Source organism: Camelus ferus, chromosome 7 (assembly GCF_009834535.1).
Source record: "Camelus ferus isolate YT-003-E chromosome 7, BCGSAC_Cfer_1.0, whole genome shotgun sequence".
NCBI lineage: Eukaryota > Metazoa > Chordata > Mammalia > Artiodactyla > Camelidae > Camelus > Camelus ferus.
In genome coordinates this window covers 5,122,306-5,141,948 of record NC_045702.1, presented here as the reverse complement: position 1 = coordinate 5,141,948, position 19,643 = coordinate 5,122,306, and the positions used below count along the sequence as shown (strand labels likewise).

The window sequence follows — 19,643 nt, the reverse complement described above, 5'->3', positions numbered from 1 at the left end:
CCATTTGAAGAAAATCTTAAAATACCCCCAAGAGATAAAAGATTTAAATCAGCAGAGAGTACGCCACAGTCCTCAGCAAGAAAGAATATGCAGAACCCTGAGGATATCCACTAGTTAATCCGAATATATAAATGTAACATGATCCTGATAAAAAGTATACTTTCTGGGAAAGAATAGTAATTGTAGAGGCAGGTGGTTGGAAACCAGAAAGCTATGGTAATTGAAACAGTGCAGTACTGGCTCATGAATGAAGCCAACGAGGAAATCTACAAAGACTCAAATAGATATGGGAATTAGGTACATGATAATACTGGCATTTCAAATCAGTAAGGCTAAAGTAACCCTCAACGAAATGCAGCGGGAACAAATGCAGAGCCATCTGGGGGTAAATGGCTAAGCTGGATCTCTAACTCACACCTTAGCAAAGATGCATTCCAGTATCAGTTAAAAAAAATTAATAAATTCAACATATGAAAATGAGAAAGTTCTTCATGGCTGAAAATCTTCCAAATAAAAAATAAAAACCACAAACAGAAGACAAATTGAAAATAAAACCTTCCAGCTCAGATCATATACAAAATGCTAATTTTCTTCACGTACTAAGGAGTCTTTCAAATCATCAAGCAAAGACCAGACAAAAGACAAGGGTGAAGAACACAAATACACATGAAAATGCAAAGAAAAGGAAATACAGATGTCCTCAAACACAGGAAAATACGGTCAAGTTCCTTCATAAGAAAAATGTTTATTAAGATGACACCGCAGATTGGCAAATATCAAAAAATTTGGTAACACAGTGTGCTGGTGAGGAAACAGGCATTCCTGATCACTGCTGGCAAGAATGTCCACTGTGACCCACACCCAGGAAACGTTCTTACCTGCAGATCATCTGCCTAAAACAACGCAAGATATTAATCACAGCACTGCCGGTAGCAGCATGACTGGAAACAACCTAGTTGTCCATTTAATAGTTAATTATGATACATCCAAACACCAGAATGATATGCAGCCATGGGGAGAAAAAGAGGCTGCACGCACTGATATGGAATAATCTCCAAGACGGAGATACAGAGATATGTTACTTTTTGTGTAAAAAAGAAATAAAAAAAACTTTAAAGCTGTACCTGCATGTTCACGTATAAAACATCTTGGAAGCATTTACTAGAAACTGATAAGGGGTTACTGTCGTGGGAGTGGAGCTAAGACAGTCAGAGTGGGAAAGATTTAAGTTCTACTATTTACCTATTTGTGCTATTTTATTTCTATAACAGGTACATTTATTATCATTTAAAAAAATGAACTTAAAAACCACTTAAAAAAAAAGGAATTTGACACTATAAATGACTGTCTCTGACTCACCTGACATTGAGTTTACTTAAATTAAGCCAAAACAAAGTATTTCATGCAAACTAAAAATAATCAACTTGTATTTAACTACGTTCATCATCATCCCTAGCCGGGCAATTAAACTAGTTAGAAAATATAAATAAATAGGACTTAATATCATATATTGCTATACAGCAATTTATTACATGTGATTTTGCTCCTCAGATGTCTGAGCTAGTGAACAAATTGACCATAGACCACTTTTAAAGAAACTGCCCCTTGATCATCTTCCCTTGCTATCAGCAGTCTCAATCCCAGACCCAGCCATATAATCCAATTTAAAAACAGTTCCTGGAGCAATAAATATGTCATCTTATCTAGTTTCTACAGAGTGAGGGCAGGACCGTGACATAAGGAAATGCTCCTGTGGCACCATCATGAACGGTAAACACTAGCATAACCTTTTTTTTCTTTCTTAATTTACTGTGGGTTTTTTTTTTTTTAAGCATAACCTTTTATAGTTCCCCACTGTGAGGACAGCCTTTAGGAACTATCAGCTGCAATGAGAACAAAATTATTCAAAGTAGCTAAATTTGAATATATTTTGTGAAAAAATCCTCTAAATATTCTTATCGGGTGGTAACAAAACCCAAAGGAGCAAGACAGCCCGGCTAGGAATTAACCTGTGCCCTCGCCACACCTCCCAGTTAGACGCGCGTGATGTTCACCTGTACCTTCACGCTCTAGAGTAAAACAACCTCAGAGGAACACACCTTCTATGTTGATAAGGAGTCAATATAAACACATTGTCTCTCCAGAGAAATGCCTTCAAGGACAGGTCTCCTCTGAGCAGAGACCTCTGCACTCCTCCCGTTCAAGCTGTGAACACCCACTGCATTCCCATGCTAGGCCCTGCTCCAGCCTCCGCAGCATCAAAGAGCTGCAGACGGGGATAATGGGGAACAAGTTCTCTTCAGGCTCATAAGCCTGCTCTGAAGCAGGCAACAATCCTGCGAAGGCAGGCACCACCGTTACCACCATCGGACAGATGAGTCTGAGGCACAGGAAAGTTCATTACGTTTCTCAAGGTCACTGAGTTAGTAAGAAAAGCCAGGATTCAAACCCAGGCAGTGTGACTGCAAAGCCCATGCTCCAAACAACTAGGAAATACTGGTTCTCCTTCTGGCCCGCTATGAAATTTATTTCTAAAGTATCACTGCACAAAAGTGACTTATCAATTTACCCTTACCCTCATTTTCCATGAGCTTAATAAAAATTCAAAACAAAGATATAAAAGCACACCAAAATCTGGATCATCAGAGCCCCGTATTTCTTCAGCCAGGACACTCTCAGTTTATACCTGCTGTCCCAGCGTAATTCTTACCCGTGTCCCCTTAACTCTTAGAAGTGTCTCATTTTAGGTAATAAATTGCATATCCATTAGAATTATGAAGAAAACTAACACCAAGAATCCAGAACAAGGGCCTACCCAGGGGCTCTTCTACACTGATTTCTAAGATAAGCTGCCTCCTCCACATCATCAGGCGCTGACGGAGACTTCTGTTGTTTCTCCTTCTGTCAGCGGACAGGTCCCTGTAGAGTAAAAGCCTAGGATGGCTCTGCTCTAAGAGCCATGGGGTCTGGTGACGGAAGCCGAGCACGCCCACCACAGATGGAGTGTGTGGAGTGAGTGAGTTACATGGCATAGCTCTGTGACATACACAGTTCACTGATTTTATTTGAAGCTTCCAGAACTGAAATTCCAGGGCTCCTCCAGGGCTAAGACAACTCAACACAGTCACTGTCTTTTTGGGGGGCGGGCAATTTAGGTTTATGTGTTTATTTATGTATTAAAAAATTTTTTTTAATGGAGATACTGGGGATTGAACCCAGGACCTTGTGCATGCTACGAGGTCCTACCACACAGCTAGACCTTCCCCCCTAATATAGCTACTGTCTTGCTTTACTGGGGTGGGAGGGGTTACACTTTCCTGCTATGCTCGCTTCAAAATATAAAGCAGAAGGTATTCATTCCAAACTCGCAGGACAGGCCCCATCTTGCTAGGTCTATCCCAGTTTCCCCGGGTTCCAGAAAGAAGCCTCCATTCACCGCGGCAGACATGGCACAGCACCCACCCGCCTGCTAGCCTGATCCTTTGTGGATTATAAGATACAAGGTGAGGGGTTAGAAACTGACATCCCAGCTTCTCTACACACCCCACCCTCCAGTGAACAGTCATCAATTCAGCCTAACAAGATGGTTTCTAGTAAAAGCAGGACTGGGTGACATGGTAACGGGGAAGATGACTGTCAAAACTTTCCTTTGCTCCCTTCAGGTTCTCTTAATTTCTTTCACCCTTTGCTTCCAGTCAATTCCTCTGGCCATCCATTCTCCACATCACCGCCACACTGACCTGTGAATATCTTTTTTGGGTTACTTACCTTGGCAATTACCTATTGTTTAGCAAATCAAACCAACACTCCTTAATCTAGTAATCATATAATACATCCCATAATAATTAATACATAATCATATAATACATCCATTCTGCCCTATACATTTCCCATGCCTTTCCCCTAGAAAAGATCTATTTATGTTCTTAATGTAGGAGAATACATGTTACAAAGGGAAGAAAAGCACTAATGTGATTCTGATATGAAATTTACATTTAGAAAATAGAAAACCACTATCTTGTAGTAAATACAAACCTTCACAATACTTGTGATGAATAAACTTAAAATAATTCTAAAGTGGAAAAACAACTTAATTATTGGAAAAATTTTCATAAATATCTCAGAAAAGACAAAGTAGACAGCCTATTAATATCCAAACACACATAAATCACGAGGGGTTTCCTGGCATTACTGCTCTGTTTAAGCATCAGTGGCAGGGCCAGGACTGCTGGACATACTGTATGGGATTCTGACATACTGACCTGCCCAGCTGTGTCTACAAGTTGAAGATGATATTCTTGTCCATTTACTGTGATCAATTTTGTGAAAGCTACAATGAAAAAAGAATTAAGTATTAGTTGGCTGAAAAAAAAAGACAAAGTGAACTTTAGATCACTTAAAACTCAAACAATGACAACCAATTAAGTGGAATCCTTAACGATCTCATAAAAAGGTTCCTCAAAACAAAAAAGAATATCTGAGTTTACAGATTTGTGTCACTTCTATTTAACTAAGAAATGTTGACTAAAACCAATGCTGGATAAACCTTGTGCCTTGTTCAAAGAAACTAGGCAAAGAAAGTAGGCAACAATTTGTATCTTATAAAAGTAACATGAATGCTGTCTGTGGACAGTCTTTCCTCGTGTGAAAAAGTGAAATATATAAAGTTTGAGTCTAAAATGAACCAAAAGCACAGAACTTTTCATTAATTTATAGCAAGTCTGGTGTCAGAGCACAGAGCTAATATTAATTGAAGTGCTAAGAACTTTCAGTACATAAAAACTTAATTTTATTGACAGATAAAATTTCTGTGTGAAGCCAGCGTTCCCACTTAGCTTAAGGATACGAGCAATTTGTCACAACTCCTTTTCCCTATCAAGGGGGAAAAAAAATCAAGACTGAAATAACTTCCGGAAAAGGCAATTCAGAATTCTAAGGAGACAGACTTCAAACAGATGCAGACAAAAGAAGAAAGAACTATTAATAGTAACAGGATATTAAAAAGTAACCATCTGGAACCTCCATAACTAAACAGAAGAGATTTCTTCTGCATACCCTGTTTCAGCCATCCTGACTCATAATGAGTCCTGCAGTCTCCCGGCTGGCCATTCAGCATCACTGGAACCGGGCAACAGAACCTATCCCTTGCACTGCTGAGAAGAGACTCACTTTTTGCCCATTTTGTCCCACAGCCAAAAGAGAAAGCAAGAGACATGAAAATTATGAGAGAAAACCATGACAAGGAGGAGAGACAGGAGATCTCATCTGAATGATTAATTCCACAGGGAGAGAGAAGCAAGCATCTAGGAGAGTTGCAGCAGCACCGTTTTTCTGATGCAAGTAGGAATGCTAGAATCAGGTGAGTGAAAATTACAGACCAGACCATTCAAGCCAACTGCCAGACTTTGTATTATTGTTGTGCCCTTTCTGGAAATTATCACTTCAATGAAGTAGTCAAACTAGATGAAAACTGAATCACAATGTACCAAGATAGGGAGTACCCAATATAACCTGCTTCAGTATTTCTAAGAAAATGTTCTACTGTATTTTTTGCCCACATCATAACCTCTCTGAATTTGGGAAGCATCTTGTACCGACTGTGCTTCTGATCACTGTCAGCCAAGGGGCAGTCGTGGTGCTGTGCAAAGACCTGCCCACTGACACCTCAGTCAGGTAAGATCACAAAGTGCATCTTAGACTTTATAAAAATTATGTAAGAAACACTGGTGAGCAATAAGCCATAACCTTCGATTAGAACTAAGTGATTGCGGTTATGAAGTATAATGTAATTATTATGGAAAAATTACTGAAACAAAACAGTCCTTCACTCAAGAACTATTTCTTGAGCGTCTGTCATCACCACTAGCACTGTTCTAGGTGCTCGAGATAGATACTGCAGTCCCTGACCTCTGTGAGCTGACATTCCAGTAAAGGAAGGAAGACACAGCGAGACAGGCAGATTATCTTCTCTGTGAGAAGCAGCCAGGCAGAAGCTAAAGAGCAAGTGACAAAGCTCAGTGAGGAAACGTGAAGACAGTCAAGGCAGCTGAGACAGACAGAACGGGGGTGGGTCGTTAGGCCGAGGACGAGGCAGAAGGCCCTATCGAACATGGGAAGGACTGCAGATTTTCATTCAGAATGTGATGGGAAAACCAAGGATTTTTAGCAGGGGAGTACCCTGACCTAATTTACATTTTGAAAACATGACTGTGGCTGCACTGTGAATAACACAAATGGACAAAAATGGATGAGCACCATTGGTGGGAGCCCACAACATGGCAGTCACACAGACTATCATGATCCAAAGGTGACGGTGGCCTGGAGGAGAGGCAGAGATGGAGGTGTGAGAAATGGTGGATTCTGGGAGTATTTCAAAGGTAAAACCAGAAGGATTTTCTGGCTGACTGGAAGCAGGTGTGAAAGAACAGTCAGGATGACCCCCAAGTTTTTGGCCTGAGCAACACAACGCGTGAGTTACCATCTATAACTGAAGGAAAGCCTGGCGAAGGAGCACCGGGGAGGGGAGGGGAGGGGAGCGAGCTGGGTTTAGGTATATTCAGTTTGAGAGCCTATTAAATACCCAAGGGGGAACGAGAGCAGCTAAAGAAAAAAACCCAGAGTTCAGAGTTCAGGTGAGGCTGGGGGTGTCGTAAGACAAGCAGGTTTTTTGTTGTTGTTGGAGGGGGTGGGGGTGTGGGGAGAGGTAATAAGGTTTATTTATTTATTTTTTAGAGGAGGTACTAGGGATTGAACCCAGGACTTCACGCATGCTAAGCATGTGCTATACCCTCCCCCCAAGCAAATTCTTGAAGAGAGGAGCCCACGAGGGAGCAAGTGCAGAGAGAGCCTGAGGCTGCAGCCCAGGGGGACCTATGATGCCAGGTCAGAAAAATGAGGAAGATTCGGCCAGGGAGCCTGGGGAAGTATCGGCCAGGGAGGTGACAGTAAACAGGGAAAGAGATATAAAAGAAATAAGATATTAATAAACGTTTTAGTATTTCCTTGCATATAAAAAGGATGTAAATCCTCCTACACACAGCAGAGAAATGAAACTGAAGACCTTCCATCTGTCTTGGGAAAACTGCCTCTTGTTACTACAGAGAACTGGGAACTGTAATGAGAAGTGTGTCTGCTCAGCTCCAGAGACTAGGAACAAATTCTTGCACACCCTCCACCTTCAACCTCGTAGAAGAAGGGAAAGCTGGCTCGCTCCTGAGATCATTTCCTCTGAACTCTTCCTCTCTCCCTCCCTTTACAATCACTGGAGAAATTAATCCAATTTCCAACCTAAAACCCTGAAATTGCCCTAAGCAGACTAATAGCCACTTACTAGTAAAACCAACTAATAAGATAATAAGAGATTTATAAAACTAGGTATTCACAAAGTAAGATCTGTTACTAAAGTGTACTGAGAACTCCTAATTCATACCCTGCTGAGAAGTCTACCACCATGCAATGCTTGAAAACTTCCAATCAGAATTTCCCAACTTTCTGAGAGGAGCTTTATTAATTCATCAACAGTGCTACCCTGCGGCCAGCAGAAATTGTAAATTGCTGTTATTCTTCCTCTAAATGATAAACCACCACTAGTTAAATTTCATCATATCAATTTAGTTTCTACTGAGTTGCCAGATTAACACTTATATAAGAAAGCACATTTACATGAGCAGGCTTTGGTCTAGGAATTCCCTCAAACAAGAAAATACTACTATGGTTTTATGGATGCTATTCTCCTATACCCTTATTTTAAAGGAAGATGACATAGTCCCAGAACATCTGCCTTTGTAGTGATACTTTATAGAGATGTGTTACCACTGAGTATTTGCTGGAAACAACCTGTCCTCCATTATAAAGTTAAGTGTAAAATCATCATGCGATTCCCAGATTTACAGAGTACTGTGTTTTTTAAAATCATAAAACCACTCGTTCATTTATGTTGCTAGCAACAAGTTTATGATAACCATTCCCTTTCTTATTCCTTGTTAGCACTGAACAATGTTTTTCTACTAAATTGTGGGGGAAGGGGTGGAGGGCTTCTGCCCCGTTAGATGGTCAGAAGCATGGTATATGGAATATGTCTGTACACACCTCAAGAACTTTTAAGGGATTCACAACCTCTGATATTCATTTCTGCTTTTGCCTAAAGATTTATTAATAAATACTGTGGATTTATTCCTTATTACTGAATACTAAGTATTAGGAAAATATTAAAAACATGATTAAAGATGATGCTGATGGCCTTCAAAGTAGGGTCATATTCTGTTTCTGAGATAAATCAAGGTTAAGAAAGTTGGACTTCCATCAGGTCCATTCCTTATATATAATGAAAATGTATTTATATACAACACCATGACTTTCCTTCCAACTCAATTTTAAATGGCACAAAGATACACAATTATAAAAACCACTTTTATGGGCAGAGCTTACCATGAAAACTATCTTCTACTGTTCTATGAATGAAATTCTCAATGAGCCTTATCTCTTTAAAGACACAAACTCTGAAATTGCTATTACAGCAAATATTAAGGGCACGATCATGGCTTTTTTATGTTCTCATTCCAATGGCGAGATAACCAAACTTGCTCACGTAGCTTTCAAATTAACCTGCTCTTCACACTGGCACAGTATTCTGTGAAAGCTAAACAAATCGCAGGATGCAGTCAGGACTCCTCCTCCGGGTTCTGGCAGGGGTTACTCTCAAACACGGGTCTTCCCAGAGTTAGTTTAGCAACCAAAAAGGTTTTCTGCCCTGCCACAAGCATACTGGGACACGAAGGGCAGCTGAATACTTTAAGCCAGAGGTTGGCAAACTCCTCCTGTAGAGGGCCAGACAGTGCTGATTTCAGGCTTTGCAGACCACATGGTCCCTGCGGCAGCCACTCGGCGGCCCCCGCTGTCACAGAGCAGAAACAGCCACATACGACACAGCAGATGAGCGTGCCTATGTTCCAATACAACTTTATGGACGCTGAAGTCAGAATTGTATAGAACACGCACATGGCACAAACATCATTCTTCTTCTGACTTTTTCAAATATTAAAACATGTAAAAACCATTCTTTGCTTGTGGGATGTACAAAAGGCAGCGGGGCCTTTTTGACTCACAGGCTGCAGTTTGCCCACCCCCTGCTGTAAGCCTCCCCATCTGCCTGTTCCTGGTGCTCAGCCCTGGGTGAGTCTTAGCGTCAAGAATCTATGGAGACTGGTTCCAGGGCCTATCTAGGGTCTCTGAGAGCCTGGAACGAGACCAGCTTCCCTGGGTAGAAGTGGTTCAGGGTCTTCCATGATCCCCGGAACCAAAACTTGTGCCATGGTCCTAGAAGGCTTCAGGAAGATCCTAAAACCATAGACTGCAACTGGACAAGGTACAGGTTGTGGCTGGTTTTGGTCTCTGGTGCTTTTCCTGCACATGGCCTGAAATGCCAACAGGCCGTCGAGCCAACTTTTCAAAACCTGCTGCCAGGGCTCTCTCCAAGCTCAGGACAGCTCATTTCCCCACAGCCTTCTTCTCAAGTCTTTAGGACTGGAAGGGGTGGCGGGGATGAGTGCTTCTACAAGAGTAAGGCACAAAGGATCTGGAGTGTTTTCACCCTTTCTTTTCAAGCTTGGAATCCCCAAAAATCTTCCTACTGTTGAGAAGGAAAAAAAAAAAAAAAGAAAGAAAGAGAAGAAACCCGCACTATTTGTTTTCTTAAAGCAGCATCTCTAATATGAGGTTCCAACATAGGACTGGATTCCTATGGAAATGAACATCAATTTCTAGATGTTGGGGTCTGGACACTGAACATATATATTCATTGAACGTAGAGTGGGTAAAGCTTTTTAGAAGCTTTCTTTGGACCCCAGTTGGAGATCTACAGGTTTCACTGAATACCCCCTGCAGTCAAAGCCTCCAGAAACACACAGTGGCTGTTTGTATGCAAAAACCAGGCTTCTTAGTTTATAAAACCTTGAAAACAATACTTACTGTTTTCTATGGTTGGATCGTAGGAGTCAACAAATTGGCCTTCAACAAACTGAATCGTCAATGAGGATTTCCCTATAAAAGAGAACAACAGCTCAGTATGTACTGGCACATTAAAGTAAGAAAAAAAAAATCCTACTATTTTACCAAAAAATACCCTAAAAGGAAATAAATTCCATTAATTTGCTCTATACTATAGGAATTTAAGCAATTGAACTGTTATGAATGAAACACTGCTGTGACATTAAGAAACAGTAGTGACCAATAACCACATTATGAATTCTGTTAAAAGTAAACAAACTCTCAAATAAGATCTAAGCTAATTTCCTCTTGTGTCCCTGAAATCTGACTGTTAATTTTGAACTTGGAATTAAATAAATAAATAATTAATAAATAATAATTAGTTTGGGCTCCTTTTATGGCTGCTGTAAAGTGTTCTTTACCAAGTAGTTTTTAAAGAGGATAATCTGAAAATATGTGATAAAAGTCTATTTTAAAACTTCTTGAAGGTAGAAATCCTCTCCGAGTCATTCAGTACCGAAGGCCTTGCAATGTCTGGCACGCAGAAGACAAGACAGAAATGCTCTGACAGCACAAAACCACCAGTAATAACTGAACCTATATTAACAGATCAAGAACCAGAGCCCTAAATTCTCACTCCCTCTATTGTCAGCTAAATTTCTAAGGGAGGACTTTGGAACAGGGTACCCTGTGAAGAAACAGTGCAAGAACAGAGTACGCATAGAGCCATCCCTCTGTATCCTGGAAGACTGGTTCCTCAGACACCACAACCCAAGGATACTCAAGTCCCTTATATAAAATGGTATAGTATTTGCATATAACCTAGCATATCCTCCCATATACTTTAAAATCATCTCTAGATTACTTACAATACCTAATACTATGCAAATTCTATGTAAATAGTTCCCAGCGTGCGGCAAATTCAAGTTCTGCTTTTCAGTATTTTCTGGAATCTGCCCGCTCCCTCCCCCGCCAGTATTTTCCACCCAAGGTTGGTTGAACCCCTGGATGTGGAACCTGTGAATATAGAGGGGAGACTGATTTTATCACCAGGAAATAGGAAGTGGTCCCTCCCTAATTTCACCCCAAACCCTCCTCCTCTAAGACATCCTCAGAGCACAATTAAACACACTCCACTCCTGCCGTTTCTCACCAAACCCTCATCTCAAAGGATGTCCAGGGAGAGGCACGGACAGAAGTTTGATAAAATGAGCTTCATACTCCTGAGGTCGGGGTTGCGCCTGTTCTCCTCCAGACCACGGAGACGTGCAGTTCACAGGTGGCAAAATGTTTTCTCACCAGAGGCAGCCCCCAAACACTCAGAAATTAATTAATAAATGAGCTTAAAAGTGGGGGCTTCTCGGAGACAAACAGAAAACCTCTGAGCTGGCAGGCCTGTTTACTTGTCATAAGAAGCTAAGCACAGCTCAAAGTGGCTCCAGAATTACTAAAAAGTCAAATCATTCTCTACAAAGCAGCCTACAAGAGCTTTTGAAAATCAGATGATACTTCCCTGCTTAAAATCCTCATTGCAACCGGAATAAATCCCCAACTCCTCACCCTCACCGTGGTCCACGACACCAGGCTCCCCCTCCTCCCCACTTCCCTGACCTCATCTGCTGCCATCCCCTCCTCCGAGGGCCTCCACCCCCTTCCAGTCACATCCTTCTGTCCCTGCCAAGTGCCTGCCCGCCTTGGTGGCACCACTCCTTAATAGCCACTCTCCATAGCCATCTTGTTTTATTCTTTTTAAAGTGCTTGAAGTTAACCGAAATTATCTTCTTTCACTAATTAGTCTGCCAAGACCAGTGCAGTGCCTGACACGCTGTAGACGCCTGGGCTCAGACCTCCACAGGGCACCTCCATACATTCAGATTCTACAACAGATCTCAATTTTATACACGTAACTAGGAAACACAGTTCAATGGAAATTAAGAAACACGTATCTAGTATTTGTTGGTGCCCAAGCATGGGCCTGCTGCCTGTGATCCAGGGATACAGTGGTGGTCCAGGGACTCCACACACTTCAAATGGATTGCATTCAAAAGAAACCATGTTATATATGCCAGCCCATAAAGGAGCATTTAGCTCAAAGTACAGCAGAACTATTTTTTGTAATGAAAACAGCAAGAAAAAACCCCTTTCATAAGTTAGCAAAACCGAAAAATTTTAGAAGGAAAATCAGAAACTTCTTTGGAGCTTTTGAAGAATACAAAAGAAAGGAATTAAAAATGACTTAAAAAAATAAACTTAAAAGTAGAACTGGATTAAAAAGAGTGAAACAAAGCAGGTATGATATACATGCTTATTTCCCCCGAAGTGGAGGGAAACCAGTAGGAAACCTGGGATTAGACAGTTGTCTGTGCGACACCAGCTACGTCTCACAGCCTTACTGGCAGGGGAGAAGGTGGGGAGAACAGCCTCAGGAATCATCTCATGCAACTGCATAAGCCACAACCAAACTGAGAAGAAAGTTATTAAACAAGATAGCATGAAATAAAGTGCAAAAATGGTGTCTGAGAGAATAGTGGACCACATTAAAAAATACAATTAGTGGTTATATCCAAAGAAGAGTCCCTCATCTGTATCTTTATAAAGGACATAAATTATTTCATAGCCTACATTAACATTTCACTTGAAAACACAAGTAACTATTCTGGCAAATACAGACAATGTAGCTCAACCCGAACCACAACGCAGGTTGACAGAAACTATCATCTTCATCAGTAACTGGGACACCAGATTTAAAACTCCAGTTCCTCAGGGAGCAAGCTGGATTTCTCAATCAGACTGGTCCTCAGAAAAAGGGATCATTCATTAGCAGAAGTGGGACTGAAGAAAAGCTAGGTCTCCCTGGGGGCGCTCATCCTTGGACTCTCCCCTAAGGGGAGATCATTAATTGTTTAAATTAACAAGGGACAGGAAGGCTGCATTTGCAGGCTTGACACAGCGGTTTTCTGCTGTTTCCATTAAAAGGCAGAATTATAAGACAACCAGTGTTGAAATCTTTACAAGTCAGCACTAAATGACATTCTTAGTAAATAAATCCCACTGCTCATAGTGTTCTCAGTCCTGGTTCTAGTCATTCTGCCTTTAGGGATGTCCTCATCTTCATCCTCTAAAGCAGCAATTCAGCTCTTTGCTCAAGGTTTGCATGCAGTTTGCTTGCAGCTACAAAAGGCTTTGCTGATCTACAGCAAATTATGTTCTTTACTTGATCACCTTTTAAATTTTCCTGTCATAATAACTTCATATATTTACTTTGGCTTTTGTCCTTATCAAATTCAGGTTCTGAAACACTATTTCCTAAAGATGTGTCAACAATGATCATGCTCTCAGAAGGTACATCAATTTTGTTATATGAAAACAATACAGGAATGATCTGAAACAGAAAACCAGCACATGCCCAGATGCGTGTTTATCAACATACAGAGAGACATGCACCACTCATTTTGATGTAACTAATATAAAAGGGTCGAAAATAATATATCTCAATATCCCACAATTAACTTCCAAACATTCTTCCTCCAAAAGAAAAACCACCTTAATTTAAAAAATCCTAAAAATTATTTTTTAAGAAGTTTCTTCTAAACTTTTACCAGGTAAAAATAGCACTGTTATACGTATTTTTAGCAACGGCAATTCAGCACGGTAAGCTTCCCCCCCAGTATTTTCACTACAGAGAATACCTTCAAGGTTGTTAAAACTGAATCTCTCACACTTCACGACTGTTGCAAAACAGGCACTATTTATACAAGTATTTTAATAGTTTTCAGGTTAATTTTGAACAACTTTTCATGCTTCTCCAAAAAGAAAAATAATTACTTATACATCATCCCCTACCCCACCCCCAGCCCCAAGCCAGCATTCTCTGGAACAGACAAGTTACTTGCTTACTAGGGTAAAATGGGGAGAAGGTTTCAATTCACTATCTGGAACACAATCGATTCCAAGGACTCCTTTCATTCTCACCTCAGTTCTTAAGATCACCTCATGGGACTTCGATGTCCATCTAACTATCTAACAGTTTAGCTTCAAAGCTCACTGGTCTTGCCACTGGTAACCATCTCCACACAGTTCAGTGACCCACCTCTCCTGAGGACAACATCAAACACCCAGACGACCCCATCTCCAACATCTGCACCTCCCACGGACTGAGCAATAAGCAGGACGTGTGTTCTCCCAGCGCCCTCGCTTTCTGACTCCCATCGCCTAATCCAGATTGTTTCTGGAAGCAGTGTTTTCAAACCAGGAGTTGTAACCCACCAGATCATGAGATCAATATACTGAGCTATGACCATAACTGTTTTTAAAGAAATTGGAACACCAGAATGGACTGCAAATAATAAAGCTGTCATGAAACTTTTCAGTCATATAAACGCTTATAACTGGGTCACAATGTAAAACGTATTTCTCACTACAGGCTAAAGTCAAAAAAGTTAGAAACACACTACTCACTCTCTAAACGATTCTCCTCAATCTCCAATCTCTACCACGTTTCACTTCTTTCCCTATCAGTTTAAGCCCTGAGATAAATCACTGTGCACCACTCTTTTATCAGAACCCGCCAATTTCCTTTCTCTGGGCTCTGATAGATCCTAAGATCTTAATCTAATCTTTTGCCTCTTTGTGAGTCTGCTGAGCTCAGATGCAGAAAAACTCCGTAACCATGTGGGTTGACAACCATGCTCAAGCTGTGGCCTTTCCCTGTTCTGTCCTCTCTCTTTAGGAATCCTTTGCATGGGTATCCCTTTCTCCCCAAAGCAGTGAAGTGTGGTCCCAGCAGCATCACAGGGTAACTTAAGACAAATGCAAATTCTTGAGCCCCACCAAACCTCCTGGATAGGGGGATTAACAAGCCTCCCATTCATTTGCCACACCTGAAAGTTGCACCTCAGGCGACAAGTTCAAATTTAACCAACCATTCTAAGTCACCTGTCTCCTCCAGCCTGCAGGGTGTTCCCAAACTCTTCAGTTCCTCCCAGAAGCTCAGACTGTAAGCATTTAAAGAACACACAATAAGGCCAGGGACTGGGATACAGTCACCATTATGAGGTGGGGCCCAGCCTTAGAGGTCACCTGCTGTGACACCATCTTCCACTCACCCTCCTGTGCGTATCAGACAGGGTGAAGGGAGCCCCTGGGGTGTGCAAGGCAGCCGGGTCTGCCTGGCCTCTTCCTGGCCCTCTTCACATTATCACTACAGGTCAGAGGAAGAGGTCAGCACACCCCTCCCACAAAAGCTGTTCTAGACTCTGTGTTCCAGATCCCCTTCCTGGTCTCCTCTAAACTCTCCTCCTCCTGAAATATTACAGACACATTTTTAGTTTCCTTACTGGTTTACTCCAATCCACCTGGTTTGTTCAAAGTGCCTCTGAAATAATACATTTAAAAACCAAGGCGCTATATACCAACTCATGGTCTCCTTCGCTCCCAGGGCTACAGAAAGACTTCCGCTGAGTGCTGCAGCTGCTGGGTGCCACCGGCTTGACCATGAAGTCAGGTGCACGATACAGAAAGTTAACCTCAGTCACTTAAAGCTCTACTCTGCTAACCCAAGCTAAATGCAACCATGCGGATGCATGCGATCTGCACGTGTTCTGCTGTAATCTGACTATAAGATCTGACAAAAAAGCGTGTAGCCTTTGGTTTGAGGTCCTTTGGTTTTACTCTGGTTGAAGTAGAAAGTCAGGTCTATGGAGGCTAAAGCTATGGAGACAATTAAGAAAGAAGAGAAACAGCTCTTCCACTTTACAAAAGAAATCAAAGAACAGTGAAGCCTGCGAGGTAGAACAGCAATTCTGGAAACTACTGGCCAGAAACGCGCTGTGACTTCCGGACGTCCCCCTCCACAGGGACTAGATGCTGACACCGCCGCCGAGCCACGGGGCCGTTCTGCCGCCAACTCCCCAGGGCCAAGGGCTGCTCCTACGGGCGCTGCAGCCTCTGCCCCCGTCCCGTCAGCTCCACACACAACCGCCGGACCACTCACCTTGTAAAAGGACATGCGCCCCTCAACCTGTCCAGACACCTCTCTTCCTCCCAGTTCTGCCTCCTAGCAGCTATATTTTTACAGTGTCAAGCTTGGTAACGTTTCATTCCATTCTGAATCCCCAGTTTCCAAAATCCTGACTATGGATTAATCCATTAACTTACTCATATACGTATTAAGCAGCTATTATGTTCCAGGCACGCTTTGAGGCACTAGGATGTATCAGCAAACATAGATAGAAACCTCTTCCTTGGTACTTAAGTTCCAACAGAGAGAAATACGTGGAGGAGAAAAACACACACTAAATGCAGTAAATTGGAGGAAATACTGTGAATCTATTCCTTATAAACAAAAGGATATAACAAGCAATTACTTTGATTTTTTTAAACTAATGAACGAATGGATTTAAGCTACAATGACGGGCATTAATACAACAGGCAGAGAAACAATCAGATACTGTGGGGCCCCCGATGCAAACACAGACGCTGGAAGGTAGTTTTATTTTAAGGAGGCTGGGGAAGGAAAAGGAGAAGGAAACCACCTACATCTGACCAAACTGCTAGATTTAACTACTAATTTACAGGAAACAACAGGGGACAAATGAACATCTTAAATATTATGGGATGCAAGAGCACAACTTGGATTCTGAGCGACACTTCAGGACCGACATGGAAATCAGAACTTCTAGGGATGGGGCCCATGCTTCAGTGTTTTTTTTAATTCCTCCAGTGATTCCAGTGTGTTTGGAAGCTTGAAAACCTGCGTTATAAAGCAGTGCTTCCCTCATGTTGAAGAATAAGCAGTTTCACCAAGGGATCTTGCTGAAGCGCAGATTGTTAACCCATTTGATCTGGGCTGGGAGGTGGGATTTTCCATTTCCACTAAGTTCCCTGGTGATACTGATCTCCAAACCAAGTTTTAAAGTTCAGAACACTGGTTCTCCAGCATAGCTGCACTCCGGAATTACCTAGGGAATTCCAAAAACTCCTGCCTGGGCCTCACTCTCAAGTAGCTCTGATTTAATTAATACAAAGCACAGTTAGGGCACCGGGAATTTTTAAAAGCCCCCCAAGTGATTCTAATATGCCACAAGTCTGAGAACCATTGCCTTAAAGCCAAGGTCAAGGATGGCAGAAAAAAGAAAAAAGAGATGGAAGAACCTCTGTTCCTGAGCCGACTGACCACTCAGTCCCCCACTAGTCTTTCATTTATGTCAGTGAATTCCCTTTCCTTCTTCTTTAAGCCAGTATGAGATAAATTATTTCGCAGTCAAAAGCAACCTAAGTGATTATATTGTATTATTAAAATAGAACTGAAAATTTTAGTAACTTCTTATGGGGATCACTCAAATCACTCCTCTTCTATTTGATACATTTGTATTTGAGTGATAGGAATCTTTTCTGCTTTAAGGAACGTTACTTATCACTTGACTCAACACCAATTCTTAACTGACAGAATCTAGAAGTAAAATTTCTCAAGAAATTCAGGTTCTTGTAAAAGAAACAAACATCAGTGATGACTTCTAGTGGCTGACTTGAGTGGTCCTCGTTAAGATGCCAGAGCCAGAAACTTAAAGAAAGCTGCTGACCAAACACTGGGGCTGTATTTTTTGTGCGTTTGGTTGGGATGGAGGTGGCAAATGGGACAGGATGCTGTCAGATTCCCTACCAGAAACCAAGCAAGCTCCTCACAAGAGGAGCCAGATGAAAGTCAATGAAAAAAACCAAAAGAAAGGAGGGGGTCAAGATGGGAAGAGGGCAGAGGAAGTAAGAGGAAAACAATTCAAACACCAACCTGCCACCCCAAATTCCCAACCACACACAAAACTTATTACTAAGAAAAAACAGCCAAGAGAATAATCGGAACAGGTGAAATTAATCTCATAAAGGTCTGCCAAAAACTAACAAAACGTCAAGAATTTCCATAGATTACCCAAGGCATCACTTCTACTTTTAAAACTTGATGAAAAAACAGATTAAACAGGATCAAGTGAACATGAAATCGCCTTTTCACAAACTCTCTAATACTGGGGGGAAAAAACCCCACGTAACATCTTTTGAAATAAGTTCTTACTATTCCACGTAAAATACAGTTCAAATAAATAATGGAATAACTACTGTAATCTCCGGGGGCAACAAGTATTCACCACATAGTAATCATCGTTTCCCATTTCCAGGACTCCATTTATTCGAAGAAACATCACCTATTAATGGCAGCTCTGGGGGGCAGGGGTTGATGGGAGTACACTAGTAAATGAAACTCACAATACCGCCTGGCACTGAGGAAATATAATTAGTAGAAACAGGATTGTGGGTTAAAGTTCAGGATTTGAATTCAGATTATGCTGTGAACCCCACCTGTGTCTCTGGAAAAGTTAATTCCTTGGACTCCTCATGTGTGTGATGACTAAATGAAACCGTAAACATACAGCACAGCACCTGGCTCCTAGAAATGGTTATTCAATTCTAGTACAGCATTCCAAAGTCAATAACACTTTTCCCAGATTATGATCAACACAGTACACCCCGAGTCCACACACATCGACTAATCCTATTCCACAAAAAGATTCTATGATAATCTGAATTCTGCAGAAAATGTCAGTACAACATACCTGTCACCTACCCTGTAATCGTATGAGAGAGAAAGACATCTATGTGAAAAGTCAAGTCCACACACACTACTCCCACACGACTGGAAAGTGTTTTTGTTTTTGTTAAAAAGAACCACCAAAGACTTTTCCATTTTATCCTACAATAAAATTCACTGGAGAATTTCCACTCAGGAAAGTTACGTGAGAGGATGAAACACTAGGACCATCAAGATGAAATCCGGAAAAATGGATGAAAAATGGGCATCTATTTCAAAATAGGTGGCTGTTACAAAACCAAAAAAGGAAGAAAATGGAAAAAATAATCTGTAAAGGAAAAAGGAATCTCAGAAAATTTTAAGAAACAAGTACTTGATTTCAAGACTTAACTAGAAGACTACAGTTATCAAGACAGCGTGGTATTGGCACAAAGACAGACATATAGATTAACGGAACAAAATACAGGCTCCAGAAATAGATCCACATGTATAAATGACCGACTGATTCTGGATAAAGGTAGAAAGGCAATTCAAGGGAGAAAGAACAGTCTTTTTCAACAAATGGTGCGGACACAAATGGATGTCAACATTAAAAAAGAGAGAAAAGAACCTGACTATATCCTGCGATATCCCATATAAAAGTATAGGATAAAAAATGGATCACAGACAAAAATGTAAACCTAAACTCTGAAACTTCTAGAAGAAAACACAGGAGAAAATCTTTGCGATCTTGACTTAAGAAAGATTTCAAAAGTGCAATCCATAAAGAAAAAAAGGATACATTGGACTTTATCAAAATTAATACTGGTCAGTGAAAGATTCTTGTTAAGGGAATGAAAAGACAAACCATACATCTGGAGAAAAATGTGTGAAAAAACGTATTTGAAAAGGGCATGTATCAGAATATACAACAAATTCTCAAAATTCAACAATAAGAAAACAAATAACCCAATTAAGCAACTGAGCAAAAGATTGGAACACTTTGGCAAAGAAAATATTCAAATGGCAAGTACGCACAGGAAATGATGCTTACATTCATTAGGAAAATGCAAATAAAATCAGTGGCATACGACACACCTAA

At 41.1% G+C, this 19,643-nt stretch overlaps 1 protein-coding gene across 2 annotated transcripts in view; it reads right to left on the bottom strand.

Annotated features, from left to right (window-relative positions):
* RHEB (Ras homolog, mTORC1 binding) overlaps positions 1 to 19,643 on the bottom strand; it is a 42,063-nt gene that overhangs the window by 9,175 nt on the left and 13,245 nt on the right. For both annotated transcript variants that reach the window (XM_032483085.1, XM_032483084.1), the window contains exons 2-3: positions 9,967 to 10,038; positions 4,263 to 4,330 (exon numbers count right to left, since the gene is read on the bottom strand). In XM_032483085.1, the coding sequence (XP_032338976.1) occupies positions 4,263 to 4,330; positions 9,967 to 10,038 (140 nt within the window). The remainder of the gene's footprint in view (positions 1 to 4,262; positions 4,331 to 9,966; positions 10,039 to 19,643) is intronic.